The 24059-nt window shown below is 54.6% G+C and overlaps 1 protein-coding gene and 1 long non-coding RNA gene across 3 annotated transcripts; one reads left to right on the top strand and one right to left on the bottom strand.

The window, feature by feature from the left end:
- Positions 1 to 363: 363 nt before the first annotated feature.
- Positions 364 to 2228, bottom strand: LOC106028687 (uncharacterized). Its single transcript, XR_001202310.3, has 3 exons — positions 2086 to 2228; positions 881 to 1844; positions 364 to 588 (listed from the first exon to the last, which is right to left on the bottom strand). It is a non-coding gene; the product is annotated as an uncharacterized LOC106028687 (long non-coding RNA).
- On the top strand, positions 2039 to 22592 carry Mtarc2 (mitochondrial amidoxime reducing component 2). Of its 2 annotated transcripts, none has more exons than XR_010043266.1 (8): positions 2039 to 2374; positions 7179 to 7352; positions 8554 to 8719; positions 9458 to 9598; positions 17218 to 17279; positions 17355 to 17600; positions 18786 to 18940; positions 21713 to 22592. XR_010043266.1 is itself a non-coding variant. In XM_003474509.5 (8 exons), the coding sequence occupies exons 1-7, from the start codon at positions 2106 to 2108 to the stop codon at positions 18910 to 18912; spliced, it is 1011 nt and encodes a 336-aa protein (XP_003474557.1). In that variant the 5' UTR covers positions 2046 to 2105; the 3' UTR covers positions 18913 to 18940; positions 21713 to 22592. The 2 variants fall into 2 exon arrangements, 1 of the variants encoding a protein (XP_003474557.1); XM_003474509.5 differs by having other exon boundaries at positions 2046 to 2374; positions 17355 to 17426.
- Positions 22593 to 24059: the final 1467 nt, after the last annotated feature.

Here is a 24059-nt window from a genome sequence, read left to right as displayed (position 1 = left end):
TTGGCGACCTGACACACAGGTGGTGGCACAGTGCAGGCATGTGCCCAGCGCCAGGCTTTACTGCATGCACAGTGGGCACTTGACCTGTGATTGGCTTGGGTCTCCCCTGAATAGCGCAGTCATACTTTGGCCTTTGTTCTTGGTTCCTCTCTTTTTTCACCCTTCAGGATCCCGACTGCTCAGTGTGGTAAAGGCTGTCCAGCAGGGGGCCAAGCGTGTCTGAGGAAGTTTATAGTTTGCACTGAACATCTGGGGATGAGTGGCTAATAAATGTTGTCCCATCAGTCCCTGCCCTCCGTGGAAGGTCGTGTATTTATGGAAAGCTTCTTCAAATCAGCTATGAAAGACAGCTGGATGTTCCTCTTTCCTTGTGTAATCTTTCTCACCTTTTCATGCTCACCACAGTTCCTGGTGTGGTTTTTATTCCATGCTAAGTGCAGTCATTTTAGACTCACGTCTAGTCTGCCCGAAGCATGGAGAGTCGCACTTGGGCTCAGTTGGAGGGACCAGCTGCGGTGACTCCCAACTGTTCCCACAGCACTGTGTCCATGTGCGTTTCTCCCAGGCTCCTCATGTGCTTTACAAGGTCTAGGAAAAAAGATGAGGGGTCGTTCTGAGCATATCTCCTGCAGGACAGAGGCCTGCCAAGCTCTGGGTGTCTTCCTGGGGGCTCCTTTTCCACCTTCATCTCTGGTGAAGCAGGTGCACCCAAGCCACTTAGGTCTCCCCGTAGCGGCCAGGGGAGACCTAAGAAAAATGTCCTCTTAAAGGCCACCTCTTAAATGTCCTCTTAAAGGCCACCATTCAGGCCCCCTGCACTGACCTGCAGTCTGCCCCTTTGTTCTGCTCGGGCCCTTGGCCACCTTTGTCTCAAAGTTACCTGAATTTTAAAGGCATCACTAGGCAGGAGATTTGTCCAGATTTCAAATTGAACAGGAGAGGAGGCCAATGTGTTCCCCCAAAGCGCAGCCCACAGCTCTCATCAACAGGGTCGAGGTTTCCTGACGTCCAGGAGGGTGTCTGAGGACCTGGCAGAAAGGTGACTTGAGGTACCTCCCTGTGGTTTGTGGTTTTAGGGGATGCGCACTGAAGCAGCCTCACTAAGGATGACCAGAGACAAAGGCCATTGAGGGCATCCGCCCACAGGAGACTTGGATCGTGGCCAGCACCAGAGGGCAGGCAGAGGCTGGGGCAGCCACTCAGCAGAACGCTGCTCCCCAGAGAGCCAGAATGGTGAATAAAGCAAGGAAAGGAACAAAAAGCCAGGCAGCAAAGCGACTAAACTTCAGGGTACTGAAGACATAGCCCTGCATGGGGCCCAGCGGGGGCCTAAAGTGCGCTCCCCCACCACCAGGTCACCGCGTGTGGGAGCCGTCACGCAGCTTTCGCCTGTCCCACTGATAACTGTCCTAATGCCTTTCCACTGTCACACCTGTGCCCATGATGAGCGACACTAAGGGCAAACCAATGGGAAAGAAAAGAGAAAAATACTTTCCTACTTTCTGGAAAGAAGCCTTGCCTCCTGGCTTGCCAAGAGCTGTAACGGAGCGTCCTGGGGGCTGTGGGGAGACCCGAGGTGGGTCACTCCTCCACGAAGCCGGGGTGTGTGTGTGTGTGTGTGTGTGTGGGCCGGTCCTTTCTTGTGACCCCATTTCAAAGGAAGGTCTTTTGTCCAAGACCCTGCAAGTACTCAGGAGGCGTTCTCCGGCCGCAGACAGCTGTGCCAGATGTTCCCCAGTCTTCCCTTTTGCTGGCCCCTTCCCAGAAGTCGCGCGCACGCTGGCGTCGAGGCCCAGGAGCCTGGCGGACGGGAGGAGGGCGGCCCCGCGTGGACAACAGTAGCGCTGCAGGGACAGAGGAGGAGCAGTGAGCTTAAGTGACCACCTGGTGGCGCTGGCCATCTGTCCCGCGCGCTCAGTCGCGCATTCCGGGTGTCTCGGTGCCCGGCCACCGAGTCCGGGGCGCCCTGGCCCGCACTTGGCTCCTCCCCGTCCGGTCCGGTCCCCACCCCGTTGGCTTTTACGCGGATCCGCCCCTTGCTCAGCGCCTTAAGCCCCTCCCCCGCTCCACGGCGAAGTCTCCTACCAGTGCCGCGCTTCACGGTCATGGGTGCTGCCGGCTCACGCGCGCTCTCCAGCCTTGGCCTCCCCGCGCCCGCGCGGCCCGCGTGGATCGGCGTCGCGGTGCTGGGGCTGGCGGCGGTGGCGCTGGGAGCGGTGGCCTGGCGCACACGACCCCGGCGACGGCGGCAGAGGCAGCAGGTGGGCACCGTGGCTCAGCTTTGGGTCTACCCGATCAAGTCCTGCAAGGGAGTGGCGGTGCCCGAGGCCGAGGTGACGGCGCTGGGGCTGCGCGTGGGACACCTGCGCGACAGGTAGGCGGGAGTGGGGGTGGAAGGGTCAGGGAGGTCGTGGGGTCGCCACCAAGGAAACTGAGGCGCGCCACCCGGATAGGAGCGCACAGGGGACCCTCACTCGCAGCCAGAAAGTGCTCGGACGCGCTCTCCGGGGACCAAGAGAGCTGGGGCCTCCCCTGGGCAGCGCTCCTGCAGCCAGGACTCGGTTCAGGCAGAGAGGGGTGCAGGCTCGAGCAGGCCCGAGCACTCTTTACTTCTAGTCCTGTGGTGTGCGCTGCACAGGGCAGTGAGAGGACCCAGCGCGGAATTCAGGGTTAAGAGCAGAGTTTACTCCGGGTCACGTGGCGAGAAGGCGGGTTTGTCTCCGCCCCCGAGCTCGGATGGCAAGGAAAGGACCTGCCCGGTGGCAGCGCCGGGAGCCGGTATTTGCTATCAGTCCTTCCAGGCCACCTTTGACCCTGACCCATTCGATGGAAAGGCTGGTTCAAATCTGAACGGATTTTTGGTTTGTTTTTGCGAAGTGGGTGGAGCAAGCTCCTCGCTGAGGCTCGGCTCTGAAAGGGCTCTGCTCTGGATTTCCGGAGCCCTTGGCTGAGAAGCTGACACGGGACCCTAACAGCCTGAACGACGAATCACAGGCCCACGCCAAGCAGGGCTGTCCCAATGCTTGCCTTAGGCTCACCTGGGCCTGTTGCTGCTGCAGTGGCGCCTGGAGGTGGAGGCCTGGAACTCTTCCTCCCCTTTTCTCCAGCTCCGAGAAAGGTCCTGAAACCTGGCCCAGGAAGGAGGAGTGCGGCTGCCTGGGTGCACACCTGTAACCCCGGCTGTCTGACAAGCCGAGGAAGGAGAGTTTCTAGTTCGAGCCCAGGCTGAGGAAATAAGGGATTCTGCCAAACGCTGCCTCAAAAGAAAAAATTCAGGAAAGAGGGCTGGGAATGTAGTGTGCTGTGAAGACCCTGATTTCAGTCCCACCCCGGAAACTAGAGGAAAAAAATTAAAGGACAGGGCAGAGTGGACTTGTGTGGGGCCGTGGGAGTGCCGGGTGCTTACCCCTGGGCCTGGAGTGGGAGATGGAAGGGGTGCATCAGGAGGGCTTCAGGGAGGTCAGAGTGACTGCAGAGGCAGCTTTGTTTGCATGGGGAATTGAGAAATCTGGTCTCTGCAAGGCTGGACCAGAACCCCACTGGAGGATGCAGGCTTTTATCAGGTCCAGCGGTTGGCAAGTGGAGGAAATATGGTGGTTGTACGTTTGATAAATGTCCAGGACCAGATGAGAATCACTCCCTTGGTACTTTCCGGACCTTGCAAGTGTCCCGAGACACCTTAAAGTTGGAGTAGTCAGCTCTTCCCATCCCATGATACCAGGCATTTACACCCTCAGGAAGTCGCTGAGGTTCACAGAAGCCTCTCACTCCCCTGTGAGCCCCTGCGGCCCTTACCAAAGGGAATGTGTCTGTCTCCGCTGAGGTGGCAGAGGTCCTCAGGGAGGCACTGTGGGGTCGCCCCTGTTCCCATGGTCCTGGTGCGCTGAAATGTCCTTCTCAGGGTTAGGACGGCTTCTTGGCTGGGGTCCAATGTGCAGGAGCAGGAGGGAGGACCCCCTCCCTGGGATCTGCTCCCGCTGTCCCCTTTCAAGCTGGATTTCTAATCCTGGCCTGTTCCTCAAAACAGTCACTTCCCAAGGTCTGGCCCGGTCTGAAAGAGCGAGACTCAACCAAACATGAAGCCGGCTGGGGAGGGTTTGGTTGCCCTGGGTGACCCTGGTGCTGGAATGAAGGGTCTCTTGGGGACTGTGCCGGTGTTTAGCCCTTTCACACGTGCAGGCTCTGCGCAGCCTGCTGTTCATCACTGGACAGACCTGGGCCATCAGCGCTGGACGTCCTTCAGCCTGGTGGGATATGCAGAATCGCATGACTCGTGTCAGAAAATGCACACGTGGCTCCTTCCCCCTCTGTTGCAAGACTGTGGTCCTCTTGTGGATTCCCAGATCTTGTCTGCGTTTCCTCTCACACCGGATGGCTGCTGCTCTCCTGATTGTTATACCATGTCATCACTGTGCTACCTGCTACACAGACCGACAGTACTGCTCGGGTCTCCAGCTGCACCTTTCTGCTCCCTGGGCACTGGGACATCCCACAGCTGTGTCAACTCGCCCTTGTTTGGAACAACAGTACCTGCTGGGTGGGGTGGTTAGGGGTGCAGTCTGGGCAGAGGGAAAGGCAGAGAAATATATGTCAGCTCAGAGCTGAATGTGAAAAAGACCCTGAGCAAACTGAACTGTGCATCGGACCACACCATCGCTTGTGGGCTGGATCTTACTGTCTTGTCTGTCTGTCCTGCAGATGGAGGTTTGAACTCGGGTGAGTGTGAGAACATCCCCGAGGGTAAGGTGCCTTGGGATGAGGAGACAAAGTCATTTAAACTCAGTTTTCTAAAAAGAAATTGAACTCACTCGTAATCTGTGTTGGAAAGTGAGCTTGCCGAGAGCTCTGTTTGCGGCCCTCTTCTCTCAGCCTGAGACCACAGTGGGAAAGGACAGCTGTTTCCAGACCTCAGGACAAGGGCGCCGGCCCTTCATTCTGCTCCAAGCCTGTGTGTCTGGGAACTGCAGGACAGCCTGGGGTTTCTTCAGCAAATACTCTGCGGCGGATCTTGGGCCTTTTGTTCAGAGCCCTGAGTGTGTTTGTGCTTGCACTTGGCTGTGCGCCAAGAGCTTTGGGGTCGTTCAAGGCTGTTGGCTGGACCCTGCCACAGGCTTGGCCACAGGGCATTGGGGAGGTGGGGGAGACGCGGTGGGAAGTCTGCCCCTCACTTCTGTCTGTGTCCTCTTGCCTCCCGAGGCTCAGTCCTGCCCCAGGCCAGTTTGTAACTTGACAAGGAGACTTGTCAGTGGCCTTCGGCTCTGCCTGCCCGCTGTGGTCCCTGAGGGCACTGCTGCTCTTCTGGGGAACCCGAGCCCTGCACCCTTACCTGGACTCTCTGCCAGCTTGCACGATTGAGATCGAGGTGGCTGTGCCTTAGTTGCAGTCTGGTTTGGGAGAATTTGGTTGTAAAAACCACCACACCCTCCAGATTTATCTTTCCTTGCAGAGCTGCAGAACAGAGCGGATTATTCATTTGCAGGGGTTAATGGTGCTCAGAGATAGAATGTCTCATTACCCAGGTGACAGGTAGTGAGGTGGTCAGGGTGTCACCTTTGTCTTTGCCCTGTACCAGTGTTGAGCTCCTTGTGTGTTGCCACTTTCCGTCCCCTGTCCTGTCCCCGCTGTTAACCTGGCTGTGATTCCCACACCATTCTGCAGCTGCGAAGTCTGGTGTCATAAGCAATTCAGGGGACTAGAAGGCTGCCCCGGGGAAGTAGGTGTCACTCATGGCTGGTATGTGCAGGTCTGTCGGGGAGTCCTCCTTGGGATGGTGAGTAAAGGAGAGTAAAGGGGTGCAGACTTCCGGGAGATTAACAAGAGCCCAGTGTCTTAGTCCATTTTTTGTTGCCATAGCGATATATCCACGATCAGGAAATGTGCAAAGAATGGAGGTTGATTGAGCTCAAGGCAGAGACTGAGAAACCCAAGAGCCTGGAAAGGCTGTAATCCATTCATCCATGCTTGGATCGATCCATTTATGGGAATGTAAGACTGATCATGCCTCAAGGTCTCACTACCAAATACCACGAGCCAATGAGGTCTTGGGGAGACAGTCATGCTGGGTACAGTACAGGGTCACCCAGCGATCTGCAGCGAAGGATTCGGCTAGAAATGGGGAGTAGAGGGGTGTCGCAGAACCAACAGGCATATCTGGGTGACAGAACCCCGAAGGCTGAGTAGATCAGAGAACCCAGGGATTGGGGCACATGGGAAGCGGCTGGTGGCCTCCTTGGAGAGTGAGCTGCCGCCGCCTGGTGTGCCTGCTGGGGGAAGAGGCCTGATGATACCCCAGCACGCCTCTGCCTGCCACCCTGTACCTCAGGGCACATGCCAGTTACGGACACTGACAGAACTGTGCAGCTGGCACCTGGAGAGCCGGGCCAGGAAAGGACAGTGGAGCCCCAGGCTTAGGAGCACCCCAGTTCTGGAGTTTGTCCTCCTCCAAAGGGGGCGCCCTTCACCCTCACACCACATCAAGGAGTCCTCACCGTGTGCTCCTCGAAGGCAGTGGTCTGTCTCAGACGGTGATCCCAACTTACTCTCCTGGGGGACAGCTGCAAGTGGGGTGCAGCCCCAGTCTCAGAGGTGTCGTAGTCACTGGTTTACCCCGCCCTGCCTCTCAGCTCACGGAAACATCTGCCTGCGGGCGCTGCTGGGTAGAGCTGAGCTCAAATCCAGCCCTTGACTTTGTGATTCCGAGCTCAGGGCCGGAAGCCTGCATGGAGGGGCAGGACTAGGGGCCCGCTGCCCTGAGGTGGGGCCGCAGGCCACTACAAGCTGGCAGAGGAGGCCAGTTTTCAAGCGGCCCTGGGGCAGCATTTTTGGTCCCTCTGCCATGTCCTGCTGTCCTCTAAAAGTATCTGGAGCTGTTTGTTCTTCTTCAGCCTGGGTGGGTGGGGTTAGGGCTTCTGAGCAACATGGGACCCCCAGAGGGCACTTGGGCACCTGACCACGGCCTCCTCATTGGCTGTGTTTGAATCTGGGCCAGTGTTCATTGGGCAGCACTCTCTTTCCCAGAGCCCTGCTGCCAAACAAGTGCTTTCTGGGGAGAACAGCATCAGACTCCAGGAACTGGCCAGAGCCAGGTGTCCCGGAGCAGATGCTGGGGCCCAGGTCAGGTCCGGAGAGCTGGAGGACATGGAAAGCGTAGGTCTAAGAGCCTGCCTCTGCACCTGCAGGTTTTGGATGGTCGTCAAGGAGGATGGACACATGGTCACCGCTCGGCAGGAGCCACGCCTTGTGCTGGTCTCCATCACCTCAAAGGACAGGTCCCTGGTGCTCCAGGCGCCCGGCATGGACCCGCTGGTGTTGCCTTGCAAGCTGCCTTCCTCAAACAAGCTCCTCGACTGCAGGTGCATGGGCCCTGGGCTGATGAGGGTGGGTGCCAGGGGTGTGCGTGAGGAAGGCTATGCTGTGGGTTCAGGGTGCCGGGGGGCTGTGTAGCATGGCCTTTGGGGTGCCCTGATCCGGCCCGCAGATCAAGACCATGGTCCTCGCCTGGAGAGGGGATGGGGATGGGGGCTGGGCAAGAGAAAAGAGAGATGGAGACAAGGCGGGATTTCATTTAAGTCTCATTTATTTTTAAAATGGCTACAACTTATATAGGGTGGAGGTGGGCCAGTAGGGCAGGAAGAGGGCACGGAGTATTATCTGATAGGTCATCGTCACATCTGGATATGTGACATAAGCAGGAGAGGATTATGGGTAATGTAGGCAGACATGAGGATCATGGGAAATGTAGGTGGACGCGGCAGAGGCCCACAGGAGGGCGAGATAAGTGGCAGCAGTGAGATATGCCGCTCCCTACAGTGCCCTGGGCCAGTTCTGATCTGCACGTGTGGACACAACTCTCATGAAGAAAGAACTCGTTTATGCTAACAGACTCCCAAAACGGGAGCCCCTGGGTGCTGCAGGGTTGCTCAGGTGGAGGAGAGAGCAATCAGGAAGGAAAAGGCTGGGCTGAGTGGGCAGGCTGGGCCAGCCAGTCTGGGTAACTTCAGGGGTGCGGGGGCACAGAGGGTCCCTGGATGTCTGGTACAGTACCTGCCCCCAAGGCCTTTGGGCATTGGGACGGTAGCCTGGCTGGTAGGAGTTCACTGAAGGAGGTGGTGGGGGCCCAGTGGAGTGGCACTGACTGGAGCACCAAGCTGCAAGTGGTCCCTATGTCCCGGGAGGCAGAGCTGCCGGGAGGGAGGGAGAAGCGTGGTTAATCAGAGCAGGCGTCTGTGCCCATGCTCAGGGCTCCTCTCCGTCAGGTCAGGACCTTCCTCAGAACCTCAGCTGGCACACGCGGGACAGTGGCAACCTGACAGCTGACCCCAGGGCTAGGGAGACATCAGGGAGGATGGAGTGTGTGATCGCAGCTCCCGGGACACAGCCAAATCCTAGAATCAGCTGTGACCCATACCCTGATCTGTCTGTGCTGGGGCTGAGCTGCCCTCCCCAGGCACCCTCTGCCCCCATAGAGGCTACTGTATGCTATCTCTGTCCCCAAGTTCAGTCTCTGTCCCTGGGTGCTGAGGTCTGTGACCTGCTCCTCCTCTGGCCCTCCAGGCTGTTTGGCCTTGACATCAAAGGCAGGGACTGTGGTGATGAGGTGGCACGGTGGTTCACCAGCTTCCTGAAGACGGAAGCCTACAGGCTGGTACAGTACGAGACCAGCATGAAGGGGCGCACGTCCAAGGAGATCTTCTCCAATGCACCGGACTTCGGGTACCAGGTGAGTCGGGCTTCTGCCTCCACCTGCAGTGTCTCTCCTGGGACCCAGGATGGTGGCCTGGGGGTGTGCAGAGGCTCTGGGATGGAGAGGAGTGGTTGGGTATGGAGGAGCTGAGAGACTGGGGGTTTGGAGTGGAGAGGAGCTGGTGGCACCCTGGGCAAGGCTTTCACTGGAATCTCAGTGGCAAGAGCAGAGCACAGGAGTCTGCAGCTCCGCAGGGACCTGGGGCTCAGTCTCCTCAGGGCCATCAGGGCACCTCCTCCAGGGAGGTCAGTCGCCTGCCAGCCCAGCTTGGAGCCCGAGGCTCTGAGCCAGGGCTTGAAGCGCAGGTGACTGGGGAGTTGCTCCCCACACGTAGGCCTAGACTGGACCCCATGAGCGCAGGAAGAGGGTCAAGGTTGCCTCTTCTGTTGATGCTGTCTCCTCACCCCTTGAACAGGACCTGGTGCCTGAAGGTGCCCAATAAATGCTCATTGAGGAAATGGTGGTATCAAAGAAATTCTAACTAGAGTGTGGTAGGTTGGCAGCATCATGAGGAGGAAGAGAGAAAGGGTTAGTGTCTGATGGTGAGAGACCAGGCTGAAGAGGGTGGGCAAGCGATGCTAGCCGGAAACCAGCCCAGGATCTGGCCTGAGGGTGTGGACATCGGGCATTCTGTTATGAACACCCTGTTCTCCTGCGGCAGATGGCCTGGGCCACTGGGCGTGTGCGTGACCCGGCTGTGCTGTCCCGGCACAGGTGCCCTACCCCGACTGCAGTCCTGTCCTGCTCCACACGGAGGCCTCGCTGGTTGACCTGAACACCAGGCTGGAGAAGAAGGTGAAGATGGAGAACTTCCGGCCCAACATCGTGGTGACTGGCTGCGGTGCCTTCGAGGAGGTGTGTGGCTAGGCCTGAGGTCCATGCTGGGGGTGCCGGGTCGTGGAGGTGGGAGGTGGGGTGTGGGAGCCCTGTGCGGGGTGCCCACACTTTCCCCCAGGGTAAGCCCAAGTTAGACTGCAGGAGCTGTGGCTTGGGGGCCACTGTAGGAAAAAGGAAGCAACAGAAATGAAATTCCGTGCGGGCCTTGGAAGGACTCTGGCTCCTGCAGCCTGCCTGGGTCTCAATTTTGAGTCCCCTCCGCATCCAGCACAGCACAGTGAGGAAGGTGTCACTGCACACTCGTGTGACACCAGGAAATGCGCTTCCTTCGGCCTGGAAGGGAATCCCAGAAGCAGCCGTTCCTCCGCAGGATCCTGGCCCCTTGTTCTTTACTTTCTCTGGAGCTTTATTTTAAGGAGTAACACTTTCCTTGATTTGTCTCCCCAGAAGGGGACATTGCACCGGTGCTTATCTGTGGGTAAGATCTGGAACCCGGGAAAGAGCCAAGCTGTCGCCTGCCCGTGGCTGGGGGATTTCAGGTCTCCAGTGCCTCGTCTTAGCCGAGGGTTACAGAAGCTGGCCTGCTTTCAGGCCTTTGGAGTGTAGAATTTTCACCAGTATTCCAGAAAGTATGCTTCCAAGCTCATTTCTTTCTGCACTATGTTGGGCTTTTGGAAACAGTAAATAAGTTCGGGCACTCTGAGTTCCTGGAAAGTCCTTTGGGAATGCACGGTAAAAACCAAGACCCCTGCTGGGAAGTGCTATTGATGTCCCTGGTTTATTCTGCTTTACACAAGGCAGTGCTGGGCGTGATGCCCTAAGCGATCTACCTTGGGCAGCCAGGAAGCAGCCCTTCACTTAGTGAGGTGCTCTTAGCTATTAATACAAGCACATCAGCGTTTAACACAGTCAGCTCAGGAGAGAGGGCCCAGGGGAGCCTGCCTGGTGCATGGATCCAGGCCATGATTGGTTGTAAAATGCGGAGTCATGGGGAGCCGTTGTGCAAGGTCGGCCCAGCAGCCAGGCAGACTCTGAGCTTCCACGTGGAGCTCAGGGTAGGAGGAGATTTTAGGAGGCAGGCGGGGCGCTGTGTTGGAGTCCCAGAGTGCAGGGCCACGGCAGGGGCGTCTCCTCTGTGCAGCTGGCGGCCATTGTTTCTGGGCTCCCCTGTCCTCGGTCCTCGCTCCATGCTGTCGGCCCTTCGTCCCCGGTGATCTGGTCAGGGGTTAGGGGTTCACCTGGGCTGTGAGCACTGGCTCCGTCCCTGTGTCCTGTGACCGGGGACAGCAGCGTTGTCTGCCCGCTGCAGGGATGTCTGAGAGGGTAGTGGTGACACTGCCGCTCTGTCCTGCTTTGTGGAACCCAGCCCCTGACCACTCGACTGCCTCCCTCGTCCCTTCCAGATCTGAACCAGGTCGCATCTCCCTGTAGTTGGCTGGACACAACTTGTATCTGAAAGCTCAGAGCACAGTAGGAAGGCCAGGGTACAGCTCAGTGACACAGAGGTATGTGGCGAGCACAGGTCCCGAATTCCATTCCTGGTATCAAAAAACAAAACAAAAAGGGTTCCAAGTTATCCTGTCAAACACTTTTCTTGTGGTATGTGTGAGAAAGAGGAGAGAGGTCGAGTGTGATCTTTATGTAGGTCATGGAGGCAGAGAGTTTTAGGCCTGTGATTCAGTTGGAGATGCAGGCTCAGAGAGTTTGAGTCACCTGCCTGAGGTCACACAGCTGCTGTGACTGTGAGGCCACGGCCTGGTCTGTGACAGGGGCTGTGCTGGGCACCCCCTCCAGGCCAGGGGCTGGTGGGCACTCTCTGGTGCCCCCTAGTGGGAGGAGAGGGGCTGGCGAGGAGGGCAAGGCCAGGGCCATGTTTATTTGGTTCTGTTCAGTCAAGCAAATGGGAAGGACCCGAAAGCTGTTTTCCTTTCTGCAGGGGTCTGGGAACCCATCTGTTCCCTGCTTTCTCGTTTGTCCAAGCCCCTTGTGTCACAGAGAGCCCCCCATTTTCCCTCTCCTGCTTCCCTCCCTCCCTCCTTCCTTCACAGCACTGAGGTTTGACCCAGGGCTTTCACCCTGAGCTGCAGTCCCGACCCTTCTCATTTTTAATGTTGACACAGTGACTCATAAGTCCCCAGGTTGCCCAGGCTGGCCTGGATCTTGCCACCCTCCTGCCTCAGCCTCCCAGTGTGCACACTAAATAAGGAGTCACCCTTGCGGAGCTGTCCTGGGCACGGTGCTCAGAGTAACTGTCTAGAAGAGGCCCCAGCCTCTCCAAGTGCAGGTCCACAGTGAAGACCCGCAGTGTCCTGTACCTCTGCTTCTGCAAGTGGCCAGCGTCCATCTGCAGTCAGTGGCACTGGCCCTGTAGTTGCCCCTAAAGACAGCGGAACCTGGGGGCACAGTGAGGGAGACTTGCAGGCCCTCACCTCCATCCTTGCAGTTGGGCTGGCTGACCCTGCCATGGTTGTCCTCGCCCTGGCAGCTTGTCCTCCAGGCATTGGGCTGTTTTCCAATAGGGGGTGCCCACCCTTAGTTTTGGGGACAGAGCAGAGCCAGAGGTGTTATCAGCAGGAGCTGCGTCATGCTGGGGACCTGGGTGGCCTCCTGAGTCCCATGCTCCCTAAACATTACGTATTTTTAATTTTTTTTTTTTTTTTTTTTGTCTTTTTCCTTTTTATCGGTACCAGGGATCGAACTCACAACTGCCTGCTTTCAAGGCAGGCGCTTATGCCACTGAACTAAATCCCCAGCCCCCGTATTTTTAAAATTTTAAATGTATTATTTTTTAGGACTGGAGATGTAGCCCAGTGGTATAAACACTTGTCTGGCACGTGAGAGGTTATGAGTTTGATCCCTGGTCCCACCCCCCCCAATTTTTTTTTTTTTGAAATAGGGTCTTGCCGTGTAGCTCAGGCTGGTCTTGAACCCATGTCAATCCTCCTGCCTCCCCTTCTGGCATGCTGGTGTGCACCCCCATGCCCAGCTTTGTTTTTAAATTTTATTTTAAAGTTAGCAGGTTTTAGTAAACAGTTTTAAAGGTTTTTTGCTATGCTGAGGTTGTGTGAGTTCCTGTGTATGTGCAGATGCACCCTCGCTCTCTGGAGATGTAGCTGGCCTGCAGATCACTGGTCCCTGCCCCATGGAAATGCTGTGTGACTGGCTGTGATGCTGTATGATTTTAAGAAGAACGACCACAAAGTCTGTCTGTGGCCAGGGCAGGTACAGGTTTCCTCTCCGCACTGTTCTTCGTCCTCAGGAGCTCGAGTGTACGACACAGGCGGCTGCACTGTGTCCTGGCTTCTCTCTGTGTGATCCCATCTGGTCACTGGGCGCCTTCTCAGGACCCCCAGCCGCTCTTCCTGCTTTGTGCCTGGCCCAGAGTGTGAGATCCCACAGAGGCCTTGCTGAGCTGAGTTACCAGCAATGACCTGGCCATGGAACTGGACAGGGCCGGGCACTGAGGGGTGCTGGGTGTCTGTCTAGGAGGCACCCCGTCCACCAGCACCGCCTCCCATGAGAGTACTCTGCATGTGACCGGGTTACACACTACTGCGTCAGCTTTTCGGAGTGTCGTGGCCAGTGAGTGCTCTGCAGAGGTGGACGCCCACACCCTGAGACAGCTACACAGCTGCCTCCCTCTCGCAGGGTCCCATGGTCCCCAGAGAACGGAAGCTTCCAAGAGAGTCTCAGGCTCCTGTCTGCCCTTTGGCTAGGACTTTCCGGGTCCAGCTACCTGAACCCCAGATCCCTCTCTGCACCTTCCGAGCAGTAAGACAATTCAGGATTGAAAGATCAGGCTGAACACGATGGGGGGATTAGGTGCCAAGTGAGGGGCATCCTCTGAGATTCTGGAGGTGAACGTGGTGGTGAGTGTGTAGTGGAGCCTGGCCACACTCATGGGCAAAGTGTGTGCCTCACACACGGAAAGCCAGGGGAGCTTGCTTATCGTTCTGGAAACTTTTTAAGATAAAGTTGTCTTTTTCTGATTATAAGAGTAATTTAAAAGAAAATGTATTTTGGCTGAGGACGTAGCTCAGAGAGAGCATTTGCTTATGATGTGGGGGCTGACAGTTCCATTCCCAGCACTGCCAGTGAATTGACTGATCCCTGTTGTGTTCCAGGGCTCCTGAAGTTTATAAAGAGGGAAAGAAGTTGCCACCATCCTGCTGTGAGAGGTGGTCTACAGCAGCACCCAGTAGATAGGTGCCGCAGAGAAGGGAGGAAAAAAAGAAAAAGGTCTTTCCTGCGGGTATAAGAGGGCTGCAGCAGAGGGCTCAATCCCTCCCAGCCGAAGAAGCCATGGGCTTTTATTAGTTTTGACAGGGTGGAGTTTGAAGGGGTAGGGAGGGTGACGTATTGACAGCTGATTGGGTGAACAAAAAGCAAAGCCTGAAGTTCAAATGAGAAGGTGAGAAAGAAGTGAGTATTGGAGGGAGGAGCTGTCATCTTTAGGATCCAGCACCATGCTGGGCAGGCACCCTGCAGAGTGTCACAGGGTAGAGCCCCTCAGGCCAGTACCTATTGCCTGGGTCCTCGGGAGCCCAGGCCAGGCACCCCACCCGCTCGCTCATCAGAGGCCCCTGCCGTGCGTGTCCTTGCGGGGGGCCACCTCAGCAGTTTCCCATTTTCTCTTAAGTGCTTCGTGAAACCGTCCCCATCCATGTTTCCAGGATCGTTCTTAGGAAATCCAGGGCCAGTGTTTCAGTGACTTGTTGCCTAAGTCACCAGACTGCTTTCCGCAGACTTTACGCTGGTCTGGATCAAGAGGGGGAGGCCCAGGGTGGCTGTTCCTGTGCTCCCCTCCGCCTCTCAGATGCCCGCTGCTTCTTTTTCACTTGGCTGATCCTGAGTTGTGGTCTTTTAGTGATCTGGGAATGTAATGGTGTTCATGGTGGCCCCGGAGTGCACAAGTGCTCAGTTCATGCTGCCAACGAGAGGCCACGAGACCCGGGAGTGCAGCAGGCCGGGCCCTGGCCATCTGTGTCCACGGGAGCTGTGTCCATGTTCACCCCACGTGATGTGATGCCCAGGACTCTGCTGGTGTTGCAGTGCTCACCCCGCAGCGCCTTCAGCGTTTCTCAGGGTGACTGAAGTACAGGTTTGCACCCTCCTTTCTAGGACTTAAAGGGTACATGCCTTGCATGTCCTAAGCAGCCACTGCGGTTGGTGACTTTCCGGGCTTTAAAACAGAAGAGAGCAGTTCGTGTGCTCACTGGGTCATCCCTTCTGTTTTTGTCTGCATCGTGTTTAATTGCTTTATTGCTAACAGTGGTGTGCACAGCACTGTCTCATAATGTGCAAATCACTGTGGCATGCAGGGCCCGCGGCCGGGAACGAGGACGCACCAGGACAGGGCAGGGAGACAGGTGCAGGCATTCTCCGTGCAGCTGCTCCCTCTGTGGATGCAGCCACGCACGTGAGTGCATGTATACGCACCTGAGGGAGGAGGGTAGTCTGCACCAGCTGTGTTTTAAGTCCTGCAGGTTCAGCTGCTATCGAGGGTCTGTGTGGACCCCCGCGAAGCCCTCTAGGGGACAGATGCACACATCTGTTGTCTGTGTACCCCGCCTGCGTTTCACTTCTCTCCGGAACCTGCTCGTGCTAGAAACCACGTGCGATCCTGAATGGTGTTTACAGTATGTGCGCGTGTTCCTGCCGGTTCTCAGGGTTAATCCCGGGACTGTGCGCCTTGTGCATAGTGTCTCTTGTTCTCCTTGATTTTTCTCCGTCTCAGAAACTGCCGGACTTCATTTCTCCCCAGGCTTCCTCTCTTCTGGGTTTTGCCTGCAGACCTGGATTTTTTGGGACTGCTGGCAGGATGCTCGCCAGCAGGGGGCGCACGCGCACTCTTCCAGTCTTGTTCAGGTTGGGTCCAACCCTGGAATCTGGCCCGAGACCTGTCCTCGCTGAGTTGTGTGTGTATCTTAAAGAATATAATGGAGTAATCAGGCGTAGTGGCTCACGCCTGTAATCCCAGAACTCGGAAGGCTGAGGTAAGAGGATTGTTGTGAGTTTGAGACCAGCCTGGGCTACAAAGGCCATCTTGAACTCTAAGGCCATCTTGAACTGCACAGAGAGATTCTGTCTCCAAAAGGAAAAAAAAAAAAAAAAAAAGAATATAATGGAAATGTTTAAGTTCTTATGTAATTTATTTTAATTTTTCAATGATTTTAATTTTATTTTCCACAGAGAACAATTACATTTAATTAGCTTAGTTTTTTTTTTCTTGCAAATGCTTTTTTACCAAAACGTGGATGGCGATCACGTTGGATGTTGCTGTGCCCAGTGGTCAGTGTTGCATAGGTAGCCAGGCTGGGTAGAGACTGGGTAGAGACTGTGGGTAGCCCTGGTAGAGACTGAGCCCACTGCCGGCCGAAGTGGGGCAGCAGGGACCCGATTCTGCCCTGCTGAGCTGGGTCCTGCCTCCTGTCATGGTCACCACACAGAAGTCCTGCTGGTGCTCGGTCCATCTCCTCTGGGAAGAGGTTGGGGCAGCTCCAGGTGCTTGAGTCCAGTGCATCTACCTCTGCAGTCCTGTGGCTGAGGCGCTCCATGGGTGACTGTGTCCAGCCTGATGCTGCCCTCTGTCCAGGACCCCTGTCCCCTTCCCCAACCCCAGGAAGTTCCCTACACGCCAAGTATCTTTGCATCTCACCGTTGGCAAGGTGCCTGGGATAGATCTGAGCTGGACGTGAGGAGGACAGTGGTTACACAGGTGACCTTGACATCTCCAGGGTCACAGAGGTGTCTTGCTGACTGGTGGCTGGGGGTGTGGTGATTCCACCCAGGAGCAGTTTGCTGAACGCTGGTTTGAAACACCCTCTGTGCAACTCGGTTTGTGTGACTCCAGCACAGGGGCGTGTGCGTGTGTATATGCGTGCACAGCTAGAGTTCCATATCTGGGCATTTCGCTCAGGCCAAAAACGTACAAAAAAAGTCAGACCTGTAGTGAAGTGTATGGTCTTTTCTGTTGCATCTGCTAAAAGTTCCCATCCTGGTAGGTTTTGTAGCCTGAGAGGATTCAGAGGGGCTGGGGGATCTTGGGGTCTGGCTGGCTGTCTGAAGAGTTTTGGAACCCCCACATTACATGAGTAACATCAGGCTCTTTCATGTACTTGTGCATGCCTCTGTGTGTGCATGTTAGTATGTGTACATGTGTATGCGTGTTGTGTGAGTATATCCATGCATGTTTGTATGTGGTGTCCGTGAGCATCTGTGTGCATGTGCCAGGAAATCCTGAAGATTTTTGGCCCCAACTGTCCTGCGTCTGCGTGACCCCAGGAAAGTGTGGCAATTCCTCTTGGCCTGTTGTTTGGGCTGAAATGGGTGGGGTCACATTTTCAGTCCCTTCTGAGTTGTGAGGGTGAGCTGAAGCCCTGAGGTGAACTGGGGGTGCCCACTGTCAGGCCCGGGGTTCCCTCCTCAGTGTGTGTGTGGGGTGGACCCAGGGCTGGGGACGGAGCTCAGGGCTGGAGCGCTGGCCTAGCAGGAAAGCCATGTCCGGAGCGGGGCGGGGCCTCCACAGTGTCCCAGAGGAGCTGTGTGTCTGCTGCGTTCCTGCTGCTTTCATGGTTGGCACCAGGCGGTGCGCTACCTCGGGCCAGGCAGCCTAATCCTGAGATCCCTTCCTCTAGGACTCCTGGGAGGACCTTGTCATCGGTGACGTTGAGATAAAGAGGGTGATGTCTTGCCCCAGGTAAGAGTGTGTCCTGCCGTGGCCTGGGTGTGGTGCGGCTTCTGCCCTCCCCTGACCTTGGTGCTTCTGTGACAGGTGCAACTTGACCACCGTGGACCCCGACACAGGTGTCATTGACCGGAAGGAGCCGCTGCAGACCTTGAAGAGGTTGGACACCGGGTGCCCTGTGATCTTAGTGCCGTCTGTGTGGGTCCAGGGCTGTGGTGCCTAGGACCAGCTGCCCAGGGAGGGCACCCCGAATCTGCTCAGGGGCTCACGTGACCTCAGTTTATGGGACTGAGCATTGGCCCAGCTCCACCTTGCTGCTTCTTTCTTGACTAGGTGAAACTTGTGCTTTTAATACCTTTCCTTTCTTTCTCTTCTTCTTTTTATTTTTTTTTTTAATCTTTATTTTGTTCTGCATTGAGGGGTGGAAGCCAGGGCTTTCATGCTGAGCTATAGTTTTTACCATTTTTTTAAAAAATTTGAGACAGAGTCTTATTAAGGCATAACTCAGACTGAGTTTGAATTTGTGATCCTCCTGCCTCAGCCTCCCAGTGTGCTAAGGTTACAGATGTGTGGCATTATGCCAGCCAGAAACATTTTTAACTGTCCAATATTTCATTTGGAAATTTTGCTACTTCTCATGTCAGTTCTTAGTAACATTTAGATGTGCATTTCCACACGAAGGCCTCAAATTCTTATTTAATTGTGCTTATTATTCAAATGCCTGTATTAAAACAAACTTCAGAGAACATGAAAGGAGTCGAGGAGATGGATGGAGTGGGGTGTCAGGACTGATTCGGTGAACTTCTTCCACACCGGGATTTTTCCTTTTTTGTTGAAAGAAGTTTGGCTCCTGTCGCCTCCGTGTGAAGTGTGTTTGCACACCTAGGTGGCGGGTGTGAGCTCTTGTTCACATGCCTAGGACCTGTTCCAGAAAAACTAAAGCTAGAACAATTTTTTCCCTTCCTGTTTTGGCTGTTTGTTTCCAGTGAGTTAGGTGGAGACCAGGTAGTTCGATGCATAATTCTGCTTTGTTTTTGTTCTTTGTTCTCTAAGATGCAGTGATGTTAGTATTGTTTTTCAAATAAGCTTAGGAAAGTGTCACTTAAGGCAGTAGCCTAGCCCAGTGGCCACAGGCATGGAGGGTTTAAACTCAGAGCTCCGGGGACTAACCCAAGGGTCGGAGGATCCAGTGGGCTCCTGTGAGATTGTGTGATCTGTTTCAGTGAGTTTCAGGGCGCCCAGTGCCCATGTGAGCCAGGTGTTTCTATGCTGCTTACACACAGCGGGCTTTTCTCTTTCAGCCTCAAACTGAAGCCTCAGAAACTTGCTTAGCTGTCAGGGTCTGTGGAGAAAAGCTAGCGCTCCTTGCAGCTCGGCAGACCGTCTGTGGTTTCTGCCAACATTTTAGAAAAGGCCGAGTATCATTATGAAATAACCTGGGAGTGAAAGCTTGAATTTCACGTGGAGCACTTAAATTGTCCTTTTGCTTTTGATAACTTCGCGTCTTGTCTTTTCCAGCTACCGCCTGTGCGACCCCTCCATGAAGCATTTATACCAGTCGTCCCCGCTCTTTGGGGTCTACTTTACGGTGGAAAAGATTGGAGTCCTGCGAGTTGGGGACCCCGTGTACCAGCTGGTGGACTGAGCGGCCCCCCCAGGCTGACCTGAGCGAGGTCCGTTTTGCAGCGGGAGCTTAGCTTCTGGGAGCCACTGCCCAATTTTCTCGGGTGAAGACGTGTCAGGGTCACGCAGACCTTGGGAATTGGGGAGCGTCCTCCCTGGCACTCAGGTCCAGCTCACCCGGCTGCTGTACCCCACAGCCGTCCCCTGGGAGACAGAGCCAGGCCCCCTGTCAGGGGAGCGGGAGGGGGCAGTTCTCTAGAGTGCTGCACCGCTTTCCATCTCAGGTAGAAAAGTGAGGGAGAAATGTCTCAATTGTTCAAAATACCTGGGGAAGATTTTTTAAATCAAACGCTTATATCAAGCGTATTTTAAAATGTAATTTAAATTTGAAAAAAGTATGTGAAGGCGATGAGATCCTGCAGCATGGCATAGAAAATAATGTTCTCTCGTTGGTCTTACTGAGCCAAAGAAAACCCTGGCCCCCAAGTCCCTTGGCCAAGCCCAGAAGTACAGCGGGAAGAGAAGGGCAGGTGAGTGGGCTGGTGTGCAGGACGTCTGTCATGCCCGAGACAGGTTTCCAGCACCTGAAGTTAAAGGGGAAACCCGCTAGTTTCGGCTCACAGTGTGAAGAGGTTTTGGTCAACATGCAGCTGGCTCCGGCAGCAGGGAAACAGTCCATGGCGGGCGGGAGGCAGCAAGCCGCAGCCCCCTCCTGCTGTTACTCCATCCAGGCTACTCACCCTGGGTAGCACCCACCCCAGGGAGGGCCTTCCACACTCAGATCTGTGCCAAACCAATCAGTGGATCAGTCAGTAACCACACACTGTTGGTCCCAGCATCATGCACTGTAGATCCAGCCACCTCTGAAAAGCCCCACCTGTGACCCCATGAGGCTTTGGGGGACATTGGACAGAAGCCATGACCTCGGTCACAGTGTCCTGCCCCCTTGAGTACCCAGTCTTCAGGGTTGGAGTCCCAGGAGATGCAGGAGGCCCTGGCCAGCAGGAGCTGCTCGTGCCTCGGGGTGTGAGCTGTGTGCTTGGGAACCCCAGCAGTGTCCCCCTCCAGCCTGGGTGAGGCCTATGGGGGGCCCCAATGGCCAGGTTAAAGGATGAATGGAAGCCCTGAAAGCAAACACAGGTGGTACTGACCTCTGGGTATCAGAGTGGCTTCCTTATCTGCTCAAAATTTAACTGTACAAATGTTACTGTTTTCTCGTGATGACAGTACAAGTTGACCATGGCTAATTTAGAAAATATCAGAGAAGTAACACAAATCATCCATTGTTACTATTTAGAAGTTTTATTCCAATAGCAGCTTTTGCTTTTTAAGGTAGCTGTGATGTACTTATATATCATGTGACATATATATGTATATATACAGAGCTTTCATAGCTCTCCAATCTGTGCAAATGTTTTTGATGACTTTACCACATTACATTGTACATATGTATGACACATTCTAAACAATTTTTTCAGTATTTGATGCTTACATTATTTAATTCTGCTATAAGTAACACTATAGTGGGTGTCCCCTTAGGCAGAGTATTTTATTTTATTTTCTTTTGATAATTTTTTAAAGAGAAATTATTTCAAAAAAGAAATAACAGAAAAAATCAGAAGCAAACTAATCAAATATACAACAAAAGTCAACAACAACAGCAAAGAACAACAACAGTGATACAGGATTTCAAAACAAGAAGACAGAAGTGTAACAGTGGTTGTTACATTGCATAATATCTTCAGAATAGTTGCTTAGGTTACCAGATACAGGAATAAAATAAAACAGCAAAATGGAACAAAACATTGGGATTCAAAAACAAGACAGAAGGAAAGCCCTCACAGTTGCTATAATGCATGTTGTTATCCTCCAAATAGATGCTCAGACCACCAACTTTAGGCCTGCAAAGTCAACCAAACAATGCAAGCGTTAAGTTATTTTTCTTTACTTCGGCTTCTGTCAGGTCAGCCTGACTTCCTCCAAGTCAGCCCATGGCGTACAGGGGTAAGGGGAGGGTTGCTCTTGTCTCCCCACCAGCTGGCTCACAAAAAGGCATGGTTTGGCTTCTTTGCAAAGCATTTAGAATGAAAGAATTCTTCGGTCTATAAGTTATATTACTCAAAGCAGACTTCTCTTGTGAGTGGTATCTTGATGTGTTGCCCGTACTGGCCTCCAATTCTCCAGACTCCTACCTCAGCCTCCTGGGTGAAAGCCCATTTAGTGACCCAGGGGCGGAGGTGTCCTTTCGGCATCTGACCGAGTATTTTTGAGACAGTTGTTTCCATTGTTACTACCCCCTGCCCTGTGTAGGAGTCCACTTTCTGTGGCTATAACAAGTGCCCATACTTCCTCACAAGGAAGCTCGAAGCCTAGAAGGCTGATGGTCAAAGATCAGGGGTCTCCTCGGTGTGCCCACATGGCTGCCTGTGGACACCTTGGTGGCAGGAGCAACAGTGGGGCTGGCCGGCTCACCCACTGTGACAACTTCCTCCAGGGTGGGCTAAGTGGGGCTTCAGGAAAAGACCTTACTGCCCTGCAGCCCCACTGGCCATGCCCACCAGGTCCCTCTCTCTGCCAGCTCACACTGCCACCCCAAGAGCACACCTCCACCACCTGAACCAAGCCACACCAACCCACTCCAAAGCCTGCACCCTGCGGGGACCTTGCTGTGTCTTTCTGGGTCAGCAATCTGGGCAGTGTGTGGTTTTACATCGCCTGCAGTTTAACCTCGTTAAGGGACTGTTTTGTGCAGGTTTGAGTTATTTATGGCCAGTGCACTAAATGACCAGTTCAAGAGATTCTTGTCACTCCTTGGCTTGCAGTGTCCATGAGGCATGGATGAGGATCTTAACAGCTGCAAGGTCACCTTGAGAAGTCTACTACCAGCCTCCAACCGACTTCTTCAACTGGAAATGAGTCTCACTTCTGGCTCTTCAGAGTTACCTGGGCTACAAATTAATGCGAGGAAGGTCTTTGACGTGATTGGGAACATGAAGGTGTATAAATTCTGATAAAGGCTCTTTAGATCAACAAAATTATAAAATCATCGCAAATGTGATTGTGGCTGTTACACTTTTTCAATCCCTGATTAATGCTGGTGAGTAAAGGAAGGCTGAAGAGTTGGCCGTAAAGCTGTGATTTAAAAAGAAGGACACTTTATTTCCTGCTGTCCATTGTTTTAGGTCCTTGCTGCCTGACCGCTTGTCAAGCTCACAGGTCCAGTGGCCCTGGTCCCAGCTGGCTACCGAGCTCTCCTTCTGTTCCCAGCCTGTGTCACCGGGTTGGCGTGGGGCTTGAGGGTGGCCTTGCCTTATAAACTCTTTTATATTTGATTTTGCCTCTGATGTGCCATAAGAAATCATGTGTCTGTTGATATGTTACCTGGAAGTCCCAAGTGAGAAAAAGCAAAGAATGGAATTTGTCCTTTTTTGGTATGGGGGATCAAACTCATGATTTTGTGCTTGTTAGGCAGGTACTTGTGCCACTGAGCTAAATCCCATTCCAAAGAAGAGAATTTAAAAGGGATGCATTTAAGGAAGAAGAGCAAGAAAACATGAATGTATTTTTAGATGCATTTTTAAAAATAAGAGAAATGAACTCTTCAAATGATTAAGCAAAAATACTCGCTGCACTAATAGGTGAATGGATTAACCCACTTACCACTTTATGGTTTGCTTTTAATAAACATGGCTGTCATCACTACCGTGTCTTTGGTGTGGATGCTTCTGACCCAGGGCTGTGCTCCTGCAGCCTCCGGTCACTCATCCTGTCCGGGGGACACAGGTGGCCAGGTGCCCAGCCAGTTGTCATGGCCACCTTGCCCGCAGACTCCCTGGTGGGATGAAGAACTCCCTCCTTCCCTGGTTTCCTTTGCTGGACTCTGGGGTCAACGCCTCTGTCCTCACACCCTCTGAGGGCAAGTCGGGGACCAGACAACATCCGGACTGAGTTGGAGGTGAAGAGTCAAAAGCCATCATCCTTCCAAAGGACTAAGGGAGCAGCCTGACAAACACAGCTCTTGGAGCCCTGGGCTGTGGGAATGCAAAGCTCAAGCCTAGTGGCCCTCAGTGGGCCACTGCTTGGCCCTGACATCACCCCCACTCTAGGCTTCCAAGAAGGCCAGGTTCCCCAACAGCTGGAGGATGGGGGTGCAGGCAGGGCCGAAGAGGCAGCTAGAAGGGTGGAGCCTCAGCCTGCTCTCCTTTGCCAGCGAAGGGTGCTTAGAAAGGGACCCACTGGCACTGCTTAGAAAGGGGGCGTGAGCTGGCGGCCAGGAAGAGCTCCCGTCTCTGGTCCACGATGCCTCCTTGCTGCAAGGGCAGTCCTGCCCAAGGGACCCACAGGGACGCTCTTGGTCCCACTGGCTCCTTCACCAGGTCCCAAAGTGCGAGGTGGGCAAGGATCCAGCCATGCCATGTTGGGAGGCCCAACTTTGACCACTGGTCACCCACACCTACTCCAGTTGCCCTGGGAGCATCTTAGGTCTGGCTTTGTGAGCGCTCCTGCTGGGTGCCCCTTGGATCTCCTGGTCACCCTCCCGCAGGCTGAGTGCCGGACCTGAACCCTGGGTCTGTGCTGTCACAGCAGAGTCCAGCCTCTGTGCCTTGTCTGTCTGCTCTCAAGTGCTGGCATGCAGTCAGGGCCTCCAGCAGGCCGTGCCAATGCCCAAACCCCAGCCTGGGTCTTGGTGGGTTCCCAGGAGCACGGAGTATGGGTTCCTGGAGCAGCTTGCACATCAGATGGGGAGGCTGAGGCCCCAAAGCACTCTGGGGTGGGGGGCTTTTTGTTTAAAATGAGGCCTGTGTATGTGTGTGTGGACCCCAGGATCTTCCACTGAGCCATGTCCCCAGCCTTTTTTATTTTGGACCTTGATACAGGTCGAAAAGTTGCCAGGCTAGGGTCAAAGTTGCAGTCCTCCTGGCTCAGCCTCCCAGAGGGCCGGGATCACAGCGTGCACCACCTCACCTGGCTAACAGGACCTCTTCTGGATGTGAGCAAGGACAGCGCCCACGCCTGCGGGGCCTATCTGGGAGGGCTCCCTGCCCAGGCTCAGGTCCGAGGCCGTGCTGTGCACTGTGCAACCCGCATTCCGTACCCTGTAGCTCGGACCAGGACTCTGATTCTGATCCTGACCCTGGGCAGTCACCGCCCCCTAGGCCACCAGGGTTC

The sequence above is a fragment of the Cavia porcellus genome, unplaced genomic scaffold (assembly GCF_034190915.1).
Source record: "Cavia porcellus strain 051 isolate PalLab524CR breed Dunkin Hartley unplaced genomic scaffold, mCavPor4.1 scaffold_26, whole genome shotgun sequence".
In the NCBI taxonomy this organism is placed as follows: Eukaryota; Metazoa; Chordata; class Mammalia; order Rodentia; family Caviidae; genus Cavia; species Cavia porcellus.
The sequence above is the reverse complement of the archived record's forward strand: the minus strand, read 5'-3'. Positions and strand labels throughout refer to the sequence as shown.